The sequence below is a fragment of the Schistocerca nitens genome, chromosome 2, assembly GCF_023898315.1.
Source record: "Schistocerca nitens isolate TAMUIC-IGC-003100 chromosome 2, iqSchNite1.1, whole genome shotgun sequence".
NCBI classification, from domain to species: domain Eukaryota; kingdom Metazoa; phylum Arthropoda; class Insecta; order Orthoptera; family Acrididae; genus Schistocerca; species Schistocerca nitens.
In genome coordinates, this window is record NC_064615.1 from 232,551,864 (window position 1) to 232,578,733 (window position 26,870).

General features: G+C 44.9%; 1 protein-coding gene across 1 annotated transcript in view; it reads left to right on the forward strand.

The window, feature by feature from the left end:
- The window catches only part of LOC126234942 (golgin subfamily A member 6-like protein 22), a 150,913-nt gene that overhangs the window by 116,213 nt on the left and 7,830 nt on the right, over positions 1 to 26,870 (forward strand). The window contains exons 5-6 of the mRNA XM_049943681.1: positions 3,620 to 3,749; positions 17,572 to 18,079. Of these exons, the coding sequence (XP_049799638.1) occupies positions 3,620 to 3,749; positions 17,572 to 18,079 (638 nt within the window). The remainder of the gene's footprint in view (positions 1 to 3,619; positions 3,750 to 17,571; positions 18,080 to 26,870) is intronic.

A 26,870-nucleotide genomic window follows, 5' to 3' on the forward strand; every position in this document is an offset into this window, starting at 1 on the left:
ACTACACCTGAAGATATGCGAGAGAGAATTGTCAGAGCATGTGGTTGGGTAAGTGCCGTGTGATACGGAGTACCTCTCAATCGATGATAAGAAGACTGCAGCACTGCATTTATACCAATGGTCATCCCTTCAAACATCTTCTGTAAATGGACGTTCACGCCAACTTTGTGAACTTCGTTGACTTTCAAAGACCTTACTGTTACACATAATTGGATTCTTCTCGATAGCCGCTATCAGAAAATAAGTGCCAAATAGTAGGATCCCAATTTAAAAAAAAAAAAAAAAAAAAAAACGTAGTTGACCATATCTCTGAAGCGATCCCACCTAGCGACAAAACACCAACTTCATACTATGGCCCCATTTGTACCATGCAGCTTTTGTCCCACAAACGTTTCAGCTCCTATCATACTTTCGGAATTGTTGTAGGTGGTAATAGTTAGTGACTGCCATATATCATGAACCCTGATACTTGCCTTGGGGCATCGAAATGAGGAAACATGTAATTAACGTAGCTTCCGTCTGACACTTAGCAACCATGGGTGGAATGTCGACCGTCTGGGATGCTTTTTAAACTTTCTCAACCCCCCCTTATTTTAAATTTCGCTATGGTTGGATCCCAATAATACCGTTATATTGCATCGTGACGAAATGCACTTTCCAGAGACACTCATTATGGATAAAATATGATTAAGAATTGACTTGTAATTTACAGATTTCTGGGAAACATTTCGAGGAAATGCAAATACATGGCGAGGGTAAACATTCGAAATGGAACTTTGATTACGACTGTAGATTTGTTACAATGATTGATAACCCACATAGAATACACGGCCTAACGTTAACAATAAAATTTAAATAGTCACTCATTTCCAGAAGTCGATCTAGAGTTACAAGATAGCATGATTACATGAAAATTGGGAGTCCATGCAAGAAGGGAGAATAATCTTGCTTTACTATTTAATAATACCAAGCAAGAGTACGTGCTGTACATTTACTTCATCGAAGTCAAGTGTATCCCACCGAATTTAATAAATTCTGTAATTTATGTGATATTTGAAACTCGTTATATCAATTGGGGTTCATTCTGTGTTTAATTATTTGTCCCACTCATTAAAACACACTGTGCATGCGATATATCCGTTTTGCGCACACGTAGTGGACGAGTCGTGTACAAATACTTACTCTAATAATGAAGGAACAAAATTCAGATGTCCATCGAAATACGCAAATCATTTCAAAATTACGAGCGAACTGCTAAACGCTGCAACTGTGATCGAGCAGACGCGGATTTTAACTCTTTCCTTGGCACACACAAATATTGTGAAGAAAAAGAGTTAAGTAACTTAAATTAGATTTAAATGGTCATTTGAGCACTTTTACATCGGTTTTCCAAATACACTATCTTGTCTTCATGTATTGTTGCTCACAAAAGGCTCCCAGTGCTACAATACAATTATTACATTTTTGTTAATGTAGATGAAAACTGGTTGCATTTTGCACTGTTTCACGTGGAACGGCTGTTCAGATAAAAAGTCAGACCATTTTCAATGTTTTTGGTACGCAATCACTAGCACATTTGTACACTACCTCACGTGCAAGACTTCCTCTTATCGTTTACAAGCTATTTCCGTGCACAAGAGAAAACAGAACTACAAAATAGAAAGTAAGTGCTGCACCGGCAACCGATGGTCACATAAACTCACACGGGGTCTGCTGAAGATGCACAGTGTTCAAAATCTTTCCACCAGAGACAACAAAGTACCGCCGTATATGAGAGCTTGAATGTTGCTTACAAGCACTATTGTCCATCAAAAAGTGAAACTTGAAACACGCTGCAGGAAAGAGTGTGCAATTTTTATGTTGCTTGACAGCAATACTGGCAAATAAAGGGTTAACTTGGTTCTGCACGAGGCTTATTACTCGAAATCATTAACCTGCTTGTACCAAGGTATCAAATTTATATCAGCATCGTTATACTCGCGAATTGAGAAACGGTCAATATTTAAAGAGTTTCGAAATGTTTCTCAAGTGAAGAAACACCAGTGACGATGACACGCGGTCCACTTTGACATGACCAAAGAGAGATATCTAACTGAAACATTAATCACGAGAATTGATCTTCACCATCTGAAATGAAAAAACACTCCCGACCGCTCAATCTGATAAATAAACAAAGAAAGTATCTGTCCTCACAAACTGAAACACAGAGCTATACAAAAGCGTGTTTCAAAGAACATCATACTTATACACCAGCGATCGGACCATTAGGGAGAACCCTGAGAAGTAATTTACTTAGTTAGTTGCATTTTCCATAGATCAGTTGAAGGATTCTTTTACCGAAATGATGTGGAACGAGACAGTTTACAGGTTATATATACACGACTACTGTTGCCATTAAGGAAGACATCATTTTATTCCTACTCATGCAGCGACACTTGAAAACATTTTTTTAATGGCTACAACGTTTTAAGTAAAAATTCGTCAGTGAAATAAAGAGTTGTCCAGGAGAAAGCCGACCCATGGGCTTAGCCGTAGGAAAGCGCTGTTTTTTAAGTGGGCTGAGATGTGTAGCCAACAGATCGTGTAGACGGAAAAGCTGGAAATGCTCTGATTCGCACAGAATTACACTTTTTCAATCGTACATGATGGCCCATCATCGGCAGTTGCCACAACGAACAGTCTTTTTGCTAAAGTAAGTGGGAAACCAACCGGAACGCTTTGACATTACTGAAGAAGCATTGCAAGGTTGTTACTACCATACGTGCCGGCTTAGGTGCCCGAGCGGTTCTAGGCGCTACAGTCTGGAACCGCGCGACCGCTACGGTCGCAGGTTCGAATCCTGCCTCGGGCATGGATGTGTGTGATGTCCTTCGGTTAGTTTGGTTTAAGTAGTTCTAAGTTCTAGGGGACTGATGACCTTAGAAGTTAAGTCCCATAGTGCTCAGAGCCATTTGAACTAACATACGGGACAAAACAAGGGAGTTTCTGTTTTCCTCGCCTGCAGTTTTGGAAACGTACACCCACACATTCATACCTTGAGTATATGTGACGGAGTGCGTAAGTGGCTTCCCAACATCTGTACAGCAGATATACAAGTCTAACGGGCAAATCTCTACAAAAAGATAAATGAAAGGGCACTTGCACAGCCACCTTGCTGACTCCTCTGTAATGATCAAAATATCATATCTTAAATGTTACTCTAACAGTTAAGATATACACTGATACACTGATACAAAAAACATGCCTTGGATGGTCACAGTGATCCCTTTAATTACCTCCAGCATATTGGAATCAGAGTTTGTTCTAATGCAATGGCAAGTCGGAATATAACTGACTACATTTGTCAGATCTATTTAACTACGTGTTTGTAGAAATATTGAGTTTGATTTGTTTTCCTGCGATTCGTTAAAAGAGTCACATTCTTTACCTTACATGTCACAGAACATGTTCTTTAAAACACGATATAGAAGAACTGGGGAAAAAACAAACAGAACAGGTATTTCGCATTGTCTTCCACAGTAGGCGGATCACTAGCACTAGCCCAGTTGCACAGTTATTGGATTTCCCTGCGCGGGACGTCGCTTTGTCGATTTCCTGGAATGCCATTTCTGGCCTGCAGGCCACTGGCTTTCACTGGAAGCCAAGTGGGCAGTGGACTCCATTTATCTAGGCTGCGTGGAGGACATAAAAGCGGTAAATGCAATCACGCACTGTCAGGGAAACGAGGATCTCATACGCTACACAGTGTTGTAAGGAGCAGTCAAACGAAAACGAGACAGATGTAAGAAGGTAATAAACTCTTTATTATTTCAAAGGAAATGTATCCCACTGTGAGATAAGACAGTCAAAGTCTTCATGGAAAAATGTTTGCGGTTGCATTCTCTATGACATGTCACATCACTCATACAACACGGTTCACTAATCACGTAAGAACTGGGGGTCGCAAACGCCACGAGAGGGCACTACGGCCGCGAGAGGGCGTTGCTATAAAAACACTGGCGGAGAGCACGGAGACAGCCGCTATTCACGCCGTAGAAGCGCTGGGAGTAACATGGCTAGCTAACACACAGCGAGATGGATGAAAAGCATTTATGGCGCGACCGCCTGCAGTGGACGAGAAACCGTGTGCTTGTGTCGTGCGAAATATCCCAATAATAAGATGCTGTGTGACACATTATTCGCCACCCTGTATCGCCGTTTGTGCTAAACCGGCTTGTTCCGTGCGCACAAGTCGGATGCTGGTCGCCAACGAACACGGACAGTTGCGGGAAAAGAAAGCGCTCTCGAAAGGGTGCAGCGTAAGTCGTCAACAAATACATAAGATGTATGTGCTCCACTGATATCCCCCGATCTTCCGTCTTCCATTTCATTTCCAACGCGTCCAGGCATTGCAACCGGACTACTACATCAAGTGCATGTGATTTACGCGGTGGTTTCTGCAGGATTCCGGTGCAGACTGAAGCTTCCCAGCGAGTGTCCTCTTCACCGATGAGGGTGCGTTCTCACTCGAGAGTATTATGAACGTTCACGATCTGCATACACGGGCAGATGTGAAGCTACATGCTCCTCTTACGTATGCTTCACAATGTAAATTTACCCTTAACGTGCGGGCTGACGAAGTCGGAGATTATTTAACTCAACCGTACATTTTCCCGGACGGACTTGACGGGCGCACGGTATATCGTATTCCTCAGAGAGGCTCTACCGGACATGCTGAATGATGTTTCATGCCTATCTGTCACCGCTTTCGACTTCGCAAAGACAGACATAAATTCTGATGGTATAACCGCAATCAGTGGTTTTACAATGTTACTTATAATCCGTCTTGATTGCATAAAATGTTTATTCGTATGACCGGTTTCTGTTCCTCTAGAACCATCTTCAGATCTGTAACGGTAATGATACTAATTTACTATTTTACGATTGCAAATCTTTTTCATCCTATCCAGTCACCATCAAATGTACCAGAACGTACCTGCAATTTCTGTTACAGGAGTAACCCGTCCACACACTGCAAACTTCACATACTGCGTCATATAAAATTAGTTGGCAGAATGCACGTCATTTATATTAGTGTTTTAATTAATATAAATGACGTGCATTCTGCCAACCAATTTTACGTGACGCAGCATGTGAAGGTTCCAGCCGGCCGGAGTGGTCGTGCGGTTCTAGGTGCTACAGTCTGGAACCGCGTGACCGCTACGGTCGCAGGTTCGAATCCTGCCTCGGGCATGGATGTGTGTGATGTCCTTAGGTTAGTTAGGTTTAACTAGTTCTAAGTTCTAGGGGACTGATAACCTTAGAAGTTAAGTCCCATAGTACTCAGAGCCATTTGAATCATTTTTTGAAGGTTGCAGTGTGTGGACGGGTAACTCCTGTAATCGAAATTGCAGGTACGTTCTCGTACAGCTGATGGTGATTGGATAGACTGAAAAAGGTTTGCATTAGTGAAATAGTAAATTAGTATCATTATTGTTAGAGATCTGAAGATGGTTCTAGAGGAACCGAAACCGGTCATATGAATAAACATTTTATGCAATCAAGACGGATTGTAAGTGGCATTCGACTTTTCAACACGACGGAGCCGCCGTATATTTCAGCAAGCAAGTGAGGGCACATCTGCAGGCAAACTTTCCCGGCCGCTGGATTGATCTTGGTGGGCCAGTCGTATAGCCACCACGATCACTAGTCTGTTTTTACCTCTGGGGGCATCTGAAGGCCTTGTGCATGGAACACCTGTTACAGTACCAGAGGATATAGTGGACAGGTTTGTTGCGCGCAGCAGGATGTCTTCGAGATACATCAGATTATCTTTGAAAGAATGCGCCGTTCAGCATAGCATCGATGTCAGGCGCGTCCCGATGGATCTGGACAAAAGTTTGATCTTCTCCTGTACTTATCTTCCGCTTGTGGCATCTGATTAAACAACGGTAACGCCATTTAGTAGTCCCAGCTGGCCTTTGCGACATCCATTTCCTACGTGATTACTGTTCCATGTCGTATGGGCGATGTCAGTTCGTGCTCGTTTTTTCAAAATGTCCTGTATAATGAAGTGAAATTACTAGGTTGTACTTACTGTTTAATTGTATACACAACGTTTATATTGTTTAGTACGAGCAGGAGTATTACATTTGCAAGGTCGGTCTCAGTGTCCGGGCTGGATCCTTTGTTGCTATGTAACCTATTAAAGATTTTGTGCGGGTTTGTTTAAATGACGAGTCGCTGGAACGTTTTGTTGCTTTTATCTATTTCCTTCTTTTATTTGTCTATTCTTGACAGACATTTTACAACAACAATTCTCAGGTACACATTGTTCAACTCTCTTGAGCCAGACAAAGAAAGTATCCAAAGAAAGAGCAACATTTACCAAACTCAATAGCTACAAAACCAACTCTCACACTATCTGACCCAATTCTGACGTTATGTGAAACATATGCTTGAGCATTGTCCTTGCTGAGTTCCCAATAAGGTTCTATCGCAGAGGAAATCAGCCACACTCTCGATATAGGTGTCTGGTATGGTCGTTTGTTGTACACGAGATTGTCGTACGTAAGACAATGGTTCAGAGCGCTGGGGAATAAGACCACTGGCTTGTGCGGGAGCTGACGGAAGTGTTTGTTTAAAACGCCATCCAAACCAGGAGGCGACTGCTCATGAGGATCCGTTGGACTTCTGCCAGGGATGTAAGGTGAGGAGCAGTAAGACGTGATTAGTATCTGTAAGCGGCAACGGCCACCAGAACATCACGTTCATCCTGGAGTTCATCGGGTCTAAGATCCTGGACGAGCTGTTGATTCTTGGCCTCAGATACATCGACCAGGGTTTTCACCACATGGAGGGCATCGTAAGTCAAACCATCCACTATGCAGGTAGTATCGTTGGTTCTCACTGCACACCAGTCCAGAGCTCAGACAACATCCCATTCTGACTTAAGTTGGAATAGATAGGTGGACATCTTGTCCTAGCATTGTTACGATTTCCAATCGGCGAGATGGCACCAGAATTCATGGTGGAGATGCCTCATGCGATTCTTATCCCAAGAGTCACGAAACTGCTTCCACTGCTGACGGTAGCGGTTCTTCTGGATTTGCAGTTTGCCCAATAGGGCAGACAAGACATACAATGGAGTCAAAGTATAGATACAGTGGCAGTAGAGGCGTTCATTGCCTACCACACTTTTGCAGTTACGTAGTCAACAGCACTTACCACGTTGGCAAGTGTTGTCAGGTAATATTTTGCCTGGTGGTGCCCCCACCTCAACGTTGGAGCCAGTCCGTATGACAGCAAACCATTATGCATAGACGACAATCATCTGCAGCTCTCTGAGATGCTTTTCTGAGACAAGTAAAGTATCCAGTGGTTGCCGTAGAGGAAGATGTTCAGTTCACCTTCTATCCTTTTAATTTCATTAGCATTGTAAATACGGACAACTAAATCCCGAGGGGCTGGTAATTGTGTTGTGGGTGTTATGCCATTATAACAAAATCTGGGTGAGCCTTTCAACCAGTAAGATGATATTTGTGATCCTGTCCTCCAACTGACGAATCTTCGGAGCTGTTTCACAAATGAAAGCCCTGCTGTGGCGTTGCACGAACAGAAAGATGACCTGGAGGATCTCCTGCATGTCATTCTGAAACAAAGCAAGTGTCTCCACCACTGGGGAGAAATCCTGAGTGGCTGCTTGACCATGTGGTGGGTAGGGGTGGGTGTTACGGCACACTGAGAATGTGCCTCAATGGAGGGTTGGGTCATGGCAACAAATGGGCGTGAGGAGGCTCCAGTGGCCTTTCTATTTCGTGGCCATTGGTATTTGTCACAGGAGACAGAAAGGACTGAGATGCAGCAGCAAAGTTAGTCATATGGGCCAGAGCTGGAGGAGGCCCCTGCATTAGGTGTCTATGCATCTACAGTTTGAAGGGCGTCTAGCTTACCCCTTAATACAGGAAAACTGGTCTGGACCAACAGTGGCGGTAGTGACCGATCTGTCCTTGGCTTTCTTCTTGGAGGGTGGGAAGACTTCGTAGCCTTCTGGTATATAGAACAGCCAGCACTGCCAGGAAGCCAGATGGTGTGGTCGTGAGATGTGCCCAAACAGCAGGCACAGATGGATTTTTCTCTGGCCAGTTTGCAGTCCTCCAGTGCATGTGAGCCAGCACACTTGACAGATCAGAAAGGCAGTGAGCTGTTATTACAGGTGTGTTGCAAACGTTGGCACGTAAGACGGATGGATGGGCCGTTGTGGGTTTGGTGCACATGAGATATCTGGCTGGTAAATGCATTCGATGTCGTGGATTGGCGTAGCGATTAAGTTCCAGGTCTCAGGGTCCCTCTTGTTGTATTGGTGAACCGAATGGTCCAACAATTCGGGACAGAGTAATTTACCACTGACATCTGTTTCTGTAACTTTGGATGGAATTTCTTTGACGACAGTTCTTTTTTTTCTTACGTTGCCTGAAGCCTGATGGGTATAGCAATGCACTGCACACAACTTCTCAAAGCTGAGGACTATGAGATAGTCATCCTAGTCAGGTACTTCACATGGTAACTCTCGTAAACTGCCAGCAGTTGGCCGGTAATAAGGCGCTGCAGTTCAGTGTTCGGTTTAATACAATTCGTAGGATTGCAAATGACGGCCGGTGTGACCGAGTGGTTCTAGGCACTTCAGTCTGGAACTGCGCAGCAGGTTCGAATCCTGCCTCGGGCGTGGATGTGTGTGATGTCCTTCGGTTGGTCAGGTTTCAGTAGTTCTTAGTTCTAGGGGACTGATGACCTCAGATGTTAAACCCATAGTGCTCAGAGCCATTTGAACCATTTGATTGTAAACCATAATAGGAGGGAACTTCCTTTCTTTTGGCGGTGGTGATGAATTCTGAGAAGTGAGGTCTGGAGGGGGACCCATTTTCTGGTCCACGACACCACACATGCTATTTGCCCCGGTAGGGAGGCGTCCGAATCACGGTCGCTGTAATGGCGCGAGCGGATGACCGTTTAGATTTCCAGCCATGAAGGGTGACCGACACTGACGGAGGTCCCATGAGGATTGACAGGCCGACGATCTGGTGTAGATGGAAAAGCACCCGAAGATGCGTCCACATTTTGGTCGGTTGTATCAGTGTTTGGTGCCGACATGGCGTGAGAAGTCTACAGCAGGCGGCCATGAGAGTTGTCGGATGGCGAGATGGAAGAGCAGTCACTCACCTGATGCTGCGGACAAACTCTCGTGAATCGGTATCACTGTCAGTGGCCAAAGGTTCGCCCAGCTGCAGATTCCCGTCCTTAGCCCTTCCATGTTTTTTCTCGGCCTCTACAGACGTAGCCAGGGCCCTGGGTGACGCAAAACCTAAAATAGCGGCCAGCGTTCAGTGACTGGATTTCGTTGATTTTTGGCACAGCGATCCCTTCGATCACTCTGTCACTGGTTTCTCAAATAAAACGACAACTGGAAATTTAGACGGCTGAAGGTGTTTTGATGCAACATTTTACACTGAATAGCCGAGACCGGCAACCATTTGTATAAAGATGGCCTTACAGAGACACAAATAACAGAGCTGAGAGGGTGCCACCTATAGTACACGCCACCCGAGTTTCTAGCGTGATCCACTAGTGGCACACGCCAGCGTTAACATACTAAAACTGAAAGATGGTTAAGTCAAATAATCTTCATATTCTGTAAATGTGCAATTTCATATTACGAAAACATGACCTGTCTTAGTAACTAGAGGGCAGGTAATTTGTAAACGGCAGTAAATAAAATTAAAAAATAAAGAACTAAAATGTAAAATAAGATATTCTTTGAGTTCCAGAAGGGTTTCTACACAGTTCTTCATTTCCATTTGATGATCAGATTTCCACACAGTTCTTCATTTCAATTTGGTGCCCAAACTGTGTATCAAATCATAGTTATTATTGAGTAATAGTTTTCTGAGTATCGTAGTGCGTCAAAATGTAAAAAAGTATAGTGGAGCAACAAATGTTTCGGCCACCATTACAATGCTACTGATGTGCTTTAGCTGTGCGAATCCACACACCTAAACACATAAGTAGATATTTTAAGCGTGACTCATAATCTTTTCACCTTTACAGCAATAAAAACCAAGTCAAGAAATAAATTGCATGAAACGCCACTGTAAATATTCCACATGGTCCATGTGTTGTGACGAAAGTTCCTTGTGGTGAACTGAACCCTCTTGACATGCAGGGTGTTTCAAAAAGGACGTTACAACTTTGAAAATTCACATAAATTAATTCATAGTGCCTGTAGAAGTGATTGTAGTGGCAATTTGTTGGGAAATACATCAAGTTTTGTCTCGCATAGATTGCTAGCGCCGAGTCGCATCGTAAGGAATGCTAGCGGCGACAACAGTTCAGCGTAATTTCAGCTCGAAGTACACTAAAGATCCTCCTAATTGGTCTACAGTTTATGAGTGGTATAAATGTCTTGTAGAAACAGGGTGCTCGGTAAGACATGGGAAATCACAAGGTCGTTCAAGGACATCTGACGTCGTCGTTGAGCTAGTGAAACAACGTCTTGTCAACAGCCCCACGAAAACGACCCGGCGTGCATCTGGCGAACTTCAAATCCCACATACGACTGTTTGGCGTGTGTTCAGAAACCGTTTGCATTTGAAACCGCACAGATTAACTGTCGTATAAGGAATAAAAGACACTGATAAACTGCTCACAAAAACTTCTGAGCGGATATGTTAAATCGACTATATGAGGATGAACATTTCGTGGAGAAAATCGTCTTTTCTGACGAATCGACTTCTCATTTAAGTGACAACATTAACACACACAAGTGTAGGATTTGAGGAAGTGAAAACCCACAGCAAACATTGCGATATGTTCGCGATAGACCTAAACTGAAAGTTGTTTGTGCATTGAACAAGAACAAAGTGTACGGACCTTTCTTTTCTGTGAGAGAACCATCAACGGGACAGTGTACCTGGATATGTTACAACAATTTTTGATGCCAGAGATCGATGAGGATGATGAACAAAATTTTTACCTCATGCAAGATGATGCACCACCCCACTACCTGGCTGACGTCCGGAACTTTGTCAATAATCGCTTTCCAGGTCAATATATTGGCCGTAGTGAGCAAATTGCATCATGGCCCCTACATTCCCCAGACCTGACACCAATCGATTTTTTATGGGTATTCATCAAGGATATCGTGTTTGTACCTCCTGTGCCGGCTTCTCTACCTGAACTTAGAGCAAGAATTTACGCCGCCACTGACTAAGTTACAACTGCAATGCTACAGCGAGTTTCGGAAGAAACTAGTTCAAGGTAAAAATACATGACGCGTTTCCCTACTAAATAACACTAAATCCAGCACTATATCTTCTTTCAATAAATGTACATGAATTTTTAAAGTTGTTAAGTCCTTTTTGAAAAACTATGTATAGTAAAACGGGAAGCGTATTTCCTTATGAGCCAAATTTGAAAAACGAATTTCTTGAGGTACTCTTCCTCTTCTCAAAAAGAAACAAAGAACGAAGGACAAAACCACAATGACTAACAGATGGACGAATCGACAGTTCGGCGGTAGAGTTTAAAGCCTGCAGCCTTACTTGGTTGGCGGACAGAAAAATAAAACATTCACTGGATGTTGCTGAAAGAAAATAATCATCCTCGAAGTACTTCGTCGCTAGCAAAATAATTGTCTTCTAAATCGAAAGCACCCGACGGAAATATCGAAAAAAATTAGAAATTGGAATCTGACATCCTCGCTGACACTCAAAGTAAATGTTCACCTCCTAAGGTTACATCCTGTTGTAAAATAAAATAAAATGAAATGTACCTGAAGATAAAGCCAGTAAAAGTTTCTTCCAGCTGCTCTACAGGTCCGATCTTAGGCAGTGTCGCTTAGTGCACACACCGCCTATTCGCATTACACAAGGAGTCATGTATGGGATTGCCACCACGACAAGCAAGTCCTGAAAACTCTTGAAACAAGGTTGTCTAAGTCTGTTTCCAGTTAGCGCTCTTCTAACAAACGTTACACATCGAAAATTCTCAGGAAATGGAGCATAGACAAGTAAATAAGGATTTTGAGACAGCACAGTAGATTACGAAATCATATTAAATGGAAAGAACAGAGAATAAAAATGAAAGAGTACAACAAATACATTTATACTTCCTTATCACCACATTTTTTTTGCAAAGCTATTCTCAGAAAATATGCAAAGGTGTTGCTATATTTCTGTCGTGATTGTTCCTTTCCATGTTCATTGCACAAATATTCCAGAAAATACAATTTATCAAACATCTTTACTGAGAATATTGCGTAAACTTGTGTCCCATAATCCAGGTCTTCTTTTTTCATGGATTGGGGTTCCATTGTAGTATGATGGCGTCTGACACTGTGACGTAATTCATAGCGACTCTGTATATCAATCGTACCATGTCCCTTGAAGATCCCAAATAATACGAAATTTGCGGCGCGCAGACCGATATTCGATTGTGTCCCCCTCCGCACACATCTCACAATCTCTGGAGTGGACTATCTGAACTGAATAAAGTTAGGTGTTTGTTGGAATAGTGCGATTGACAACATTGTACCACGTTGCGCGCGCACTCGCAGATAGAACCTTGCAGGCTAAATTTGGCCACACAATGTTCCACTTGTGTTGTGGCAGTCTCAACTCCCATTTATTCCGTGTTGGAGATCCGTGAGGAGCGGTAGCAATGTCGCTGATTCTGTAGCCTCTCAGGTCACTATACAGAGTGTTACAAAATGGTACGGCCAAACTTTCAGGAAACATTCCTCCCACACAAAAAAAAAAATATTTTATGTGGACATGCGCCCGGAAACGCTTACTTTCCATGTTAGAGCTCATTTTATTACTTCTCTTCAAATCACATTAATCATGGAATGGAAACACACAGCAACATAACGCACCAGCGTGACTTCAAACACTTTGTTACAAAAAATGTGTGTGAAATCTTATGGGGCTTAACTGCTAAGGTCATCAGTCCCTAAGCTTACACACTACTTAACCTAACCTATCCTAAGGACAAACACACACACCCATGTCCGAGGGAGGACACGAACCTCCGTCGGGACCAACCGCACAGACGATGACTGCAGCGCCCTAGACCGCACGGCTAATCCCGCGCGGCCACTTTGTTACAGGAAATGTTCAAAATAGCCTCCGTTAGAGATGATACATGCATCCACCCTCCGTCGCATGGAATCCCTGATGCGCTGATGCAGCCCTGGATAATGGCGTATTGTATCACAGCCGTCCACAATACGAGCACGAAGAGTCTCTACATTTGGTACCGGGGTTGCGTAGACAAGAGCTTTCAAATGCCCCCATAAATATAAGTCAAGAGGGTTGGGGTCAGAAGAGCGTGGATGCCATGGAATTGGTCCGCCTCTACCAATCCATCGGTCACCGAATCTGTTGTTGAGAAGCGTACGAACACTTCGACTGAAATGTGCAGGAGCTCCATCGTGCATGAACCACATGTTGTGTCGTACGTGTAAAGGCACATGTTCTAGCAGCACAGGTAGAGAATCCCGTATGAAATCATGGCGGTGAATCGAGGAAGTACAGTACATACTGACGAAACTAAAATTAGCTCTAACATGGAAATTAAGCGTTTCCGGACACATGTCCACATAACACCTTTTCTTTATTTGTGTGTGAGGAATGTTTCCTGAAAGTTTGGCCGTACCTTTTTGTAACACCCTGTATAGTAGGTAGCTGGTGTCAAGGTAAAACCGATAAAACCGATGCACGAAGTTGAAATGGTTCAAATGGCTCTGAGCACTATTGGACTTAACATCTGAAGTCATCAGTCGCCTAGAACTTACAACTACTTAAACCTAACTAACCTAAGGACATCACACACATCCATGCCCGAGGCAGGATTCAAACCTGCGACCGTAGCGGCCGTGCGTTCCAGACTGAAGCGCATAGAACCGCTCGGCCACACGCGAAGTTAAGCACGGAGGGGCTGCTGCTGATTTGGATGGAGGCAACCAGTGATTGTGGCCGGAAGTTACGAAATAACGTTGCTGTTGGACTGCAAGAACATTTTTCAATCACTGGTTTGGTGTATTTGATGAAAAGCACCCCACATTTGGCTTGGAAGTCTATTAAACCCAGTCCGCCATCTTCAAGTTTCAGTGTGCAAGTTTGCCTAGAGACCTTGAAAATGTGTCCCCTCCACAACATCCAATACATGCCTCTTTAATGAGGTCTGCTATTTTCTAGGCACTGGCATAACTTGACCCACACCACGCCTTCGCTAGGCTATAAGTGTTAATGATCACCTTTTTTTGTTTGTTTTAATGTCCAAGACCCTACCGGAGTGTATTTATGCAGAGTGTGACACCAGCTGAGCGCTTGCATTCTCTGCAGGTTATCCATCATCACAACTCCGAGGACGTTGTAGTGTGTGCGGACACCGAACCTGTTCCCCTTAATATTCGATCCGGGACGTTTGAGGGGAAGTAACGCTGTCTTCATAGGATTCACAGTCGCCCCTGCTACCTTCTCAAACTGGCGGAGCAGAGTGCATAGCCTGTCCACGTCTGCTGGCTGTTCCATGAAAACTCCGAGGTCGTCGACATAAGCCCTGCAAATCAGCTGGTCGTTGCCTATATCGATCACCGGCATCCGACAGTGAGCGTGCTTACCCTACTGACCAAGTGATCGGGATTTTATCACTTAGGCAGCCATTGATAATGACCCTCGAAGTGGCGTTCCGAAGCATATTCTCAATTACAGTCGTGAACTTGGTCCCAAATCCCAGTCTGTTCATTACCTTCTTCAAATAAGCGCGACTAATTCTGTCAAAAGCATTTTGGATGTCGATAAGTAAAATCGCTGAGTTCCGTATCGTTTCACTTTTAACACATGCGATACAGCTCCTGTATGGCACAAAAGTATCGAATATATTTCTATTCCGTACTGCGCACGTTTGGTGTTTCACTTCGCGTCTCTTTTATTATTTGTTTAGTTTTATTCGCGTAACTACTCATTAAATGAAATATGTTACTACGAAAAGAGACCCGAAATACCTTTTAGTGATGCTGTGCTATGCCTTTCTTTAGATCATTAATTTTCAACAAAACAAAATGTATTATGTTCCAATTGTTCTGTATCTGGCTTTCTATTAAGCAGTTATAGTATGCAATGATTGTTCAACATCAATTCTGCAGTGGATTTTTGTTAATAGTAAAACAATGAGTACCACGGCTCACACGAGAACATGAGACTATTATCGGAGAAAAAAGATGTTTTTACTGTAAGGTTGCCAGACCAGAACTACGCACAGCAAGATTTCTTTTATATGATGAAAATTAAATTATCTTTTTGCACTATTATTAATATATTATCAGCAGCCCGCGTCAACCTGTAAAACACATCATAAAATCTGCTGCTCTGCGACTTCGAAAGCTGAAACAATTTTTTTACTTCACTATTACCTGACCGCTTCCTTGCGGTATGATAGATTTCATTTACTGCAATGTAAATGAAACGCGGCAGCGGCTGGCTCGTTCGTAGCGCCGCTCTGCACCACGAATAATATTTAAACAACTGAAAATGTCTTAAAGGGATGGGATAAAACACCAGGCAAGCTTGACAGAAATTACGAGTATAATGCAAGGTTTCACTAAATAACTCTATTCAAAACAGTTAAATATCTTAATTATTACACCTTTTTAACGTCTCGCTTAATGGCGTCCCTCTTACAAACTTGACAAAAGAATGCTACGCTAGCATACAATATCACGTCACAGGCTATCCTTCTCACGTAACTCCAAGAAGAAGACAGAGAAATTAATGTCCGTTCTGTATTATTTATACTAGTCACATATTCTCATCTTTGATATTTATCGTCTGTGGCGGTTTCAGTACTCCCCGACACATATTATCTAAAAATAAATAATAAAAAAATACATAATTTTATACAATAACAAAACATGATACACAATGTTTTCTCTTTATCACATAATATGTCTTTTACTAAGAGACGTTACCGGTGTTGGCTGACAACCTTTTGCATTACCTGCTTCAGTCTACTGGTAACATACCGCGCCGTTATTTTGTAGCTGCTGTTGGTAGACTCCCAATGTTCGGTGAAGCGTTTGGCTTTGGTATGAGCGTGATACGATCTTCTTCAAATGCTGGTGGTATTTCTATCCCGCTCTGGATTTCGTTGGGGAATACGGGTAAATGTGTCTCAGTATGTTAAAATATTTAGCATAAAATTCAACAGGGATCCAGTCAAGTCCTGGGGATCTTCCCTTGAAACTCCGTTCGATAGCATTCTCCAAATGGTCTCGTGTACAAACTTCGTTGGTTTGTAATCGTTCAGCCGTATCTCCATATCACGGGTTGTCCGACCGTCCTGTTTCCTTCAGTCTTCTATGTATAATTTTTCGCGACGCCTGCATTCCCTGTGTGAGTTATGTATGGAGAGGCACTCCCTGTGTGCGGCACCGGCGAGTAGGCTCCTTGTGACTATCCTCACGACCTGTTGAGCTAGATCTTGTAAACAGCTCCGATAAAACTACGTCATTGTTCAGCGCCAGTGAACTTCCTGACAACTCTGATCAGAAATATCCAGTTGGCAGGCTTTGCTGTTGTGAACCCACCATTCAAGTTTACTCTTAGCGGAATGCTGCTCGTGGAGTAACGTTTGCCACAAGGTGTTACAATCTTCAGCTAAAAGGGCGTTGTCCAAAACACTACACATGAGCTACCAGGTGTTTTTGTGACGAGGCAGTCGATCATTTGGCGGAAGTAACTGCAATGATCCAGGAAGATGGCGGACAAGACTTCTGTGCAGTTTATGTATGCATTAAGTGTAGGCGACACTTATATTCTGTCTACCCGACTACGGTCCAAGTTATAAGAATAGATGTAGTGTGTTTTGTCTAAATTCAGTAAACGCCACGTGTCTTTAACCTGGAAATTGTCGACTAGAGCACGAGGTTCGGGAGATCTGTTGGGCCGTGGCATTTTATCCACATAACCGAGCACTGCATTAATATCACAACAGTGAACCGATGAGAATTAGGTCGTCGTTGCTTTTGTATCCCGCCTGAGAGGCGGTGCGTGGGTAGGAACGGGAAAGGGTAATCCAAGTCGGTACTGCAAGAACGTGGTTTACTGACGCAAAAACATGGCGGTAAACGATTACATAACTTTGTACGTAAGTTCAATGCTGAAGCGAAGTGTCCTGGCTGGCTGCTCCTGATCAAATGGGCTGAAGCAGTCGCGGAGCTCGTAGACCTCGACAGCACCGGCTAGAGGGCGCTGTCGTCTGTGTCTCTCGTAGTGCCAACTTGAGAAACTATTCCGTGGCATCGTTGCTATCGATACCAAATCCCTCCCCCCTGAAATGACAGACCATCGTTTAGTATGGTTTCCGACGGCGGGAGGAAGGGCCCAAGGGCGGTGTAGCTGAGGGGGCGGACAGCTGAACTGCGGGGTGGCTGTCCACCCGGGACCCCGAATTGCTAGCAAGGTGGAGGGGGGGAGGGGGGAGGGGGGGGCGAGGAAAACGCCCCGTGGAAAACCTGCCCCGGCCACGCACCACTAGGGTATGCTCGGAGGAGAAGGCGGAAGAGGAGGAGAAGGCGGAAGAGGAGGAGAAGGCGGAAGAGGAGGAGAAGGCGGAAGAGGAGGAGAAGGCGGAAGAGGAGGAGAAGGCGGAAGAGGAGGAGAAGGCGGAAGAGGAGAAGAAGGCGGAAGAGGAGAAGAAGGCGGAAGAGGAGAAGAAGGCGGAAGAGGAGAAGAAGGCGGAAGAGGAGAAGAAGGCGGAAGAGGAGAAGAAGGCGGAAGAGGAGAAGAAGGCGGAAGAGGAGAAGAAGGCGGAAGAGGAGAAGAAGGCGGAGGAGAAGAAGGCGGAGGAGAAGAAGGCGGAGGAGAAGAAGGCGGAGGAGAAGAAGGCGGAGGAGAAGAAGGCGGAGCAACGACCTCCATGGGCGATGGCGTCGTCGTCGTCGTCGTCGTCGGGAGGCGTCCGTCCGGAGCAGGTGACCGGACCAGCAGCGGCGACGACTGGAGGTGCGACGACTGGAGGTGCGCCCGCTGCGGAGGCGCCGTCGGTGGCGCCGTGGCGGCGGAAGCCGCGAAACCGCGAAGCCTCGAATTCTGCCAGAAAACAACCAGCGACAGAAAACCGAGGACGGCACAAACGAATCTGGTTCCGTTGTCACTTGACAGTGCCGGAGGGACCAGAAATGACAAACAAGGCGCAGCCAATCTGGCGAAGAATGCTCCTAGCGCTGCCTGCCAGAGAAAACGCAGTAGAACACTAAATAATGCGGCGCCAAGCCAGAACGATGCGAAGCAGCGGGAGCCTGCAGCGGCGGGGGCAATAGCTGCAGGAGCGACCGATGGGCGCGGCCATGTAGCAATTCCGCTGGGGAACGGGTGCCGCGCAGCTGAGAGCGATAGGAAGCAAGGAAAGTCCAGAGCGCGCGCTAGCGAGAGTGCGTGGCGTGTAACTTGCTCATCTGCGACTTAAACGTACGCACAAAGCGTTCAGCCTCGCCGTTCGACTGGGGGTGGAACAGGGCTGAGGTCAGATGGTGAATTCCATTAGCAGCACAGAACGCTTCAAACTCTGAGGACACGAATTGGGGGGGGCCGTTGTCGGAGACAACTTCAGGAAGGCCCTCAATGGAGAGAGAGAGAGAGAGAAGAGAGAAAAGAGAGAAAAGAGAGAGAGAGAGAGGAAAGAGAGAAAAAAGAGAAAAGAGAAAAAAGAAAAAGAAAAAAGAAAAAAAGCAGACGTAGTAGAGGACATAGGGACAACAAAAGGGAAATTGCTGTACGCATCAATAACTAGCAACCAGCGGGTGGCCTAGAAAGGACCTGCAAAATCAATATGAACGCGCTGCCAAGGCGCAGTAGGAGTTGGCCACGCAAAAAAGCGCTGGCGGGGAGCAGATTGATGCTCTGCGCAAGAGCGACAGTCAGCAAACAAATTCTCGATTTGTATATCAATGTCGACCCAAGTGAAGTGACGACGCGCTAATTGCTTCGTCCGCACTATACCTCAATGGCCAACGTGCAGCAGTCGGAGGATTTCCGACTGCAACGAACGATGTAAACCACACGAGACTAATCATTGTTAGTTCGTAACAAGATAACACCGTTGTGTACAGACAAGTTGTGACGTTGCGCAAAGTAACGTCGACCAAGTGGATCACGAATTTTCGTAGCAGATGGAGGGCATTGAGTACGAATATACTGCAAAAGAATCTGCAAAGAAGCATCGGCGGCTGTCGCGGCAGCAATGCGACGAAAATCCACCGGAAAACCATCAGCTAAGTCCTTATCTTGCGAATCAATAAACATACAGGAAAGTTCGGAAGAATCAAACACTGCGTCAGGACCGATAGGCAGACGAGACAAAGCATCAGCATTGCCATGCTGGGCCGTAGGCCGAAACAAAATTACGTAATTGTAGCTGGACAGAAACAGAGACCAACGTTGCAACTTTTGTGCAGTACGGGCTGGAACTGGCTTTGATGGTTGGAACAACGTCAAATAGAACATGCGACCGTATAAAAAATCATGAAACTTAGTCACTCCATTACAACAACTACAGCTTCCTTCTCGATTTGAGAATAGTTTTGCTGGGCAGAATTGAGCAATTTAGACGCAAAAGCGATCGGCCGATCGACAGAATTAATGCGGTGTGAGAGAACCGCGCCGATGCCGTGAGGAGATGCATCGACAGCCAAAACAACTAGTTTGGAGGGATCGAAAGGAATCAAACCGCGATCACTCAACAAAGCAGATTTGAGCTTGTGGAAAGCAGCGTCACATTCTGAAGACCAAACAAAAGGAACGTTAGTACGCCGAAGGCGCTGGAATCTGCGCTGCATTTGGTATGAACCGAATATAGTAAGTGATTTTGCCCAACACACCGAAGTTGTTTCAAGTTCCTGGGTGCTGGCAAGTGTCTTAATTGCTCTGATATGTGACGGTGAGGGGTGGGTACTCTGTCCGTTAATCACATGTCCTAAATATTGAATTCAGTTTGAAAAAAAATTGCACTTTCCCTGTTACACTTTAGTTCTGCCTGCAAAAGTACAGTAAACAAGGCACGCAAATTCTACAAATGATCGTCAGGGGTGCGACCTGATAGAACTATATCGTCCAGATAATTGGCACAACCAGGGATAGTGGCACACAAATGCTGCAAATAAGACTGAAAAATAGCAGGAGCCGAAGCACAACCGAACGGAAGGCGGCGAAACTTGAACAGTCCAAGGTGGGTGTTGATCACAAAATAACGCTGCGACTGTTCGTCGAGCGGAATCGAAGTATGCGTCCCGCAAGTCAATCGTGAAAAAGAATTTTCCCGCACCAAGCTTATCGAAAATGTATTCAGGACGCGGTAAGGGAAACGTAGTTACCACTATCTGGGGATTTACTGCAGACTTAACGTCAGCACAAATACGGAGACGACCGTTTGGTTTCTTCACACACACACACACACACACACACACACACACACACACACACACACACTATAGGCGAAGCCCATGGTGAAGCAGAAACAGGTTCAATTACACCACTGTCTTGCAAATGCTTAAGCTCAACAGCTACGGCGTCGCGCAGTGCGTGCGGTACCGGGCGTGCGCGCCAGATAATAGGCATGGCATTGTCTTTAACTACAACATGCGCTGCAATGTCTGTGGCACAACCAAGTACATCAGAAAAGAGTTCAGCAAAATAATCGCATAGTGCGGCAACACTGTCTGCATGGTCACTAGCGTTGATGCAAAGTACATTGTCCTGAATTGCGAGACCAAAAAGTTCAAATGCGTCCATGCCAAAAATGTTCGTAGCATCACTAGAGCGGAGCACGTGGAAAGACACTGTACGGGTCGCTGCACCATACGTGGCTTGCAAACTACACACGCCGAGCGCTGAGATTTCCTGTCCAGTGAATGCAGTCAGCGTGGAATGCGAACGACGCAGCGGGGGCGAACCAAGCAAGTCGTACGTAGATTTATTCAGTAAAGAAACTGACGCACCAGTGTCCAGCTGCTTGCGAACAGATCGTCCACAAATGTTCAAAGTCACATAAAGTTTCCTCTCATCGTGCTGAATGCGAGAGGAAGTGTCTGAAAAAACTTTATTCACACGACGAGCTATAGAAGCACGTCAACCAGCAGGTTTTGAATAAAGGGCATTAACGTCCATCGGCAGATGGCGAGTCACGCGAATGGGAAACAAATTCGGAATTATTGTTTCTCTTATTGCACACAGCCTGGACATGTCCTTTCTTATTACAAAAGTAACACTGTGCTTGACGGGATGGGCAACTGTCCCGTGCGTAGGCACGAAAGCAGTTCGGACATGATTTCAGTTTCTTAGTGGGTGCCTGGTTTGAGACGTGTTGAGGTGCGCGCGAGAGGCGTGGCGTGGCTGGCCGTGCTAGCGGGCGGGAGGGCACGTGTTGTGCCGCACTAACAGTACACACACCCGTGGTCACGTCGAACGCGGAAGTAGCCATGTCTAAAGTATCTTTTCTGTCTACCAAGTCCACAACTTCCTGCAAAGACGGGTTTTTAAATCTGAGTAGGTGTTCGCGGATGCGGTGATCCGCCACATTCTGCGCAGTAGCGTCTTTAATCATTAAATCAGCATATCAGCGTCCATTTCAGCAATTAAAATCACAATCAGAAGTTAGTCCCTGAAGGTCCGCTAACCAAGATTTATTAGACTGAGTAGGGCCACGCCGGAGACGAAACAATTTGTGACGTGCAGCTACTACATTTACGCTGTCGCGGAAGTGGGAGTTCAAAGCATTAATTACTTCGTCGTATGTTTTAGTTTTTGGGCGGGTGGTGGGAAACAATTTCACGAGCACAGGGTACAACACAACACGCGCGTTAGCAATGAAAAAAGCAAGCCGCTCTGTACCTGGTACGTTGTAAGCTGCGAAGTGCGCCTCGAGGTGGGCGATGTATTCTGGCCAGCGTTCAACGTCAGGATTGAAGGCACGAAATGGCGGCGCCGTCGGCGACGGTGTCGGTACCGGCGGTGGCGTCGGAGGCGCCGAAGTAGCTGCAGTTTGTAGTTTGACCAGTCCATTTATGACAGCAAGCAGCTGCGTCATTTGCTGAGCCTGGAAACGGACAAGATCGGACAGTGAAGCCCGTTCCTGTGGCGAAGCCATGGTTTACACAAATGAAAGGCTTATAGCGAATGGTGGGAACGCTCAAACCCACACGGTCACACTCGGAAATCACAAAAAAGCTAAAGCTGTACCGAGCAAAAAAAGGAAATCATAGGAGATGAAATGCGGCATCCTCGTCGCCAAAATTTTGTATCCTGCCTGGGAGGCGGAAACGGGAAAGGGTAATACAAGTCGGTACTGCAAGAACGTGGTTTACTGATGCAAAAACAAGGTGATAAACGATTACATAACTTTGTACGTAGGTGCGATGCTGAAGCGAAGTGTCCTGACTGGGTGGACCTGATCAAATGGGGTGAAGCAGTCGTGGAGCTCGTAGACCTCGACAGCACCGACTAGAGGGCGCTGTCGTCTGTGTCTCTCGTAGTGCCAACTTGAGAAACTATTCCGTGACATCGTTGCTATCGATACCACAGTTGCGGTGTAAAAGTTGACATAGTTCCTTACTGTAAAAGTGCTTTTTTGCCGCACTGTCGCTAGAACTGACCTAAACACTGACAAAGACGGTGCTGGATACTGTGCAAACAATCCCGAGACCAATCGGCAAGAGTTCAGATGGTTCAAATGGCTCTGAGCACTATGGGACTTAATATCTGAGGTCATCAGTCCCCTATAACTTAGAACTACTTAAACCTAACTAACCTAAGGACATCACACACATCCGTGACCGAGGCAGGATTCGAACCTGCGACCGTAGCGGTCGCGCGGTTCCAGGCTGAAGCGCCTAGAACCGCTCGGCCACAACGACCGGCGGCAAGAGTTCAATGTCTTTGACATCAACACCTGGCCGAATTGAAATAGTAGTGCTGTCTCCATTCCTGGGTCTGCATTTGCGATAACAATAAAACCAGTGATAAAATCGAGAGCTTCACAGGGTATTTCTTGGAGGATTGCTATGTCACACTTACTATACAGTAAAAGGGTATTTAGTGCCAATGCCTTATAGTCACTTCGCTTTTTGTTAACATTTGTAGGCAAATATTAAAGCAAAGGTTAACAGGTGCAACAGTTCCATTAAATGGATATGGCCTCGTCCCCGTCTACACGTATTTCCACCGCGGCTGCCTCAGTGTAATGCGGCATACTGCCCGGTGCCTGCGGTCGCCGCTCCTCCGTAGTTCGAAAAATGGCTCTGAGCACTATGGGACTCAACTGCTGAGGTCATTAGTCCCCTAGAACTTAGAACTAGTTAAACCTAACTAACCTAAGGACATCACACACATCCATGCCCGAGGCAGGATTCGAACCTGCGACCGTAGCGGTCTCGCGGTTCCAGACTGCAGCGCCAGAACCGCGCGGCCACTTCGGCCGGCTCCGTAGTTCGCTTCACGGGTTTGTCTGCCGGTGTGATTTCTTCATCTGTGCCGTGAACATCTGCACATTTCCTTTTGGCAACAAGAGACTGTGACAGTCCCCTGAATCGTCTGGTCAAATGACACACCTATAGGTGCAGGAGAGTAGGTGGTGGGCAGGTCTTTCGTAGTCGATCAGTTTTTCTTTCCAGGTCGGTTCAAATGGTTCAAATGGCTCTGAGCACTATGGGACTCAACTGCTGTGGTCATAAGTCCCCTAGAACTTAGAACTACTTAAACCTAACTAACCTAAGGACAGCAAACAACACCCAGCCATCACGAGGCAGAGAAAATCCCTGACCCCGCCGGGAATCGAACCCGGGAACCCGGGCGTGGGAAGCGAGAACGCTACCGCACGACCACGAGATGCGGGCACTTTCCAGGTCGTCTGCCTGATGCGGGACGTTGTGAAAGCGAATCCTGAGACAGATCTCTTTTGGAGTCATGACGAGTAACTGTCGCTGGAACTTCGCGAGAACTCTCGCTGTCTTCTGTGACTTTGCGGGGCTTATTTTTAGTGGGCAATTCATCAGTTACTCGGAAGTGACATCTAATCAGATTGTGCACCTATAGAGTATCGCCTCAGTTGTGCGACTGCATTTGTGATTGTCTGTCAGACAAGTCACAGTTCGTAGTAACTGATGGAAGGCCATCGACTAAAACAGAAGTGATATATGGCGTTCCACGATGAAGTGTTATAGGCTCTGTACGGGTGCCAAACTATATAAATAATTTAGGAGACAATCTGAGCGGTTCTCTTAGATTGTTTCCAAATGATGCTCTCACTTACTGTGTAACAAAGTCATCATAATATCAAAAATAAATGCAAAATGTCGTAGACAATATCTCAAAGTGGATGGGACCGTTTAAACAGTGAAGTCATCCAAGCGTATACTGAGAGGTGTCCGTTACATTTCTATTACACGGTACATTACTTAAGCATAAAAGCTGCCAACTCAACCAAACAGCTAGGAATTAGAATTACGAACAACTTCAGTTGGAACGATCACATAGATAATGTTGTGTAAAGCAAACCAAAGACTACGTTTTATTGGCAGAACACTCAGAAGGCGTTACAGGTACATTAAAGAGACTGTCTACACTACGCATGTTCGTCCTATGCTAGAATATTGCTGTGCTGCGTGGGATTCTTACCAAATAGGGTTCATGGAGGTTATAGAAAAAGTTGGAAGAAAGGCAGCTGGTTTGTATTACTGCAACACATGGGGGAGAGCGTCATATAGGATACGCGACCTGGGATGGATATCATAAAAAGAAAGGGATTTTAATTGCGGCAGGATATTTTCATGAAATTTCGATCAGCAATTTTCTCCTCCGAACGTGCATTTGCAGGTTACTCATGTAGATGTAGATGAGTACAGGATTGTCACCGAATTTCTAGATATGAGATTAAATAACGTGACACGCCTAATGTTCACTTCTGTATTACAGTGTAGGAGATCAGTATGAATTTCACATTTTTAATTAGCAGACAGGAACGTAGCAAAATACATATTTTTCTTTAAAAAAATGACGAACCTGTGAGGCTGCTGACCTGCTCATGAAAATACCTGATGATATTCCCAAACGGCCAAAACTCACTGACTTAAGGACAACAGCGTCATAAACAACTTTTCTTTCAAATAGAGGAAAAGTTATATAGTGATTGAATCCTATAATGATCTAATATGTGATGAGGTCTCTCATGTATTGTACTTGATATACAGTTGTGGCATAATGTGTAAGCAACCGTATGACATACGACTATCTCACTTGTGTTTAATCTTGTATATTCGAAATTGCAACTGTTTCATTAACGTTATGGTAATCTCATCTTTAAGGTTGCTCCATCAGATGGATAGCTGCATTTATCATCTCGTTCTTTCAATTTCCAGAAAGTAGTTATTTCTCCGCAGTAAAATTCGAATCAAAATTAAAAGACAATTACTTGTTGAGGAATGGCTGAGGAGCCTGATCAACGTATAGTAATGAATCCTCCCGAACAGTAAACAAGCCGAACTGCAGGAATCTGAGCACTATGCGACTTAACTTCTGAGGTCATCAGTCGCCTAGAACTTAGAACTAATTAAACCTAACTAGCCTGAGGACATCACACACATCCATGCCCGAGGCAGAATTCGAACCTGCGACCGTAGCGGTCGCTCGGCTCCAGACTGTAGCGCCTAGCACCGCACGGCCATGGGCATGATTAATCCACTTTAGAGAAAAATACAAGAATAGTTATATGCTGATGGCATAAGTGTACCTTATTTTACGACAGTCTTCGAATTTTAAATAAATCGCGGTCAAACTGTACGTATCGTTCGAGGTCGCAAATCGTCATAATCACGACTTAATATAGATGATGGCTGTGACACCAGCTGTTCATTAATAGTGAAGCTCTGCTCGTTCGTTTGCTTGTTTTAGCTTTTGCATTATTTAGGTGAAGTGGTATTCCTAAGCCAGCTCAACATTTTTCTAAAGTGGTGTAAGGAAATCCTACATTTCGACACTCGGGCTTGCTAGAATGCAACACCATTGGTTGTTAACATGAAGCTAAATCTCGATTCGAGAGCGGATAATTTTCGTGTCTTACTCTGACATATTTTACACGATGCACTATGCGAGCAAAGATGTAATTGAGAGCATTCAACTTTCAATATTCACGACAGTGAAATAATTTTGCCGCATTGCTACTGAACGTGTTTCGCATGTCACGCTGGCATTAAGTGCTTGTAAGAGGAGACATAATATCAGCAGCATTCGCTGACGTAAATCTGTGAAATGAGCTTCGGCCAAACGTAAAGAATAACTAAACATTACAGCTATATTCGACTGAACAAGCTAGACAGACAGAATCCGATTTCTTCTAAGCGACTTAAGTAGATTACGAACGCTGCAATCTGACAGTCCACCTGTGTAAGCTGTACCGAATACACAGCTATACAATCTCAATGTAAACACAAATGTTCGTCCGTTTGGTTTCTAAAAAAATGGCTCTGAGCACTATGGGACTTAACTTCTGAGGTCATCAGTCCCCTAGAACTTAGAACTAGTTAAACCTAACTAACCTAAGAACATCACACACATCCATGCCCGAGGCAGGATTCGAACCTGCGACCGTAGCGGTCACGCGGTTTCAGACTGTAGCGCCTTTAACCGCTTGGCCACCACGGCCGGCGGTTTCTAAAAGAATTTGTACGTAACATCGCAGTAAATTTTATGGGACCCTTTGCTATGGTCTGAACTTTAAGAAACGCAACGCACACTGAAGGCAACAAACGTTTTTTCACGTCCTGTCGGACATGTTTCACTATATAAACT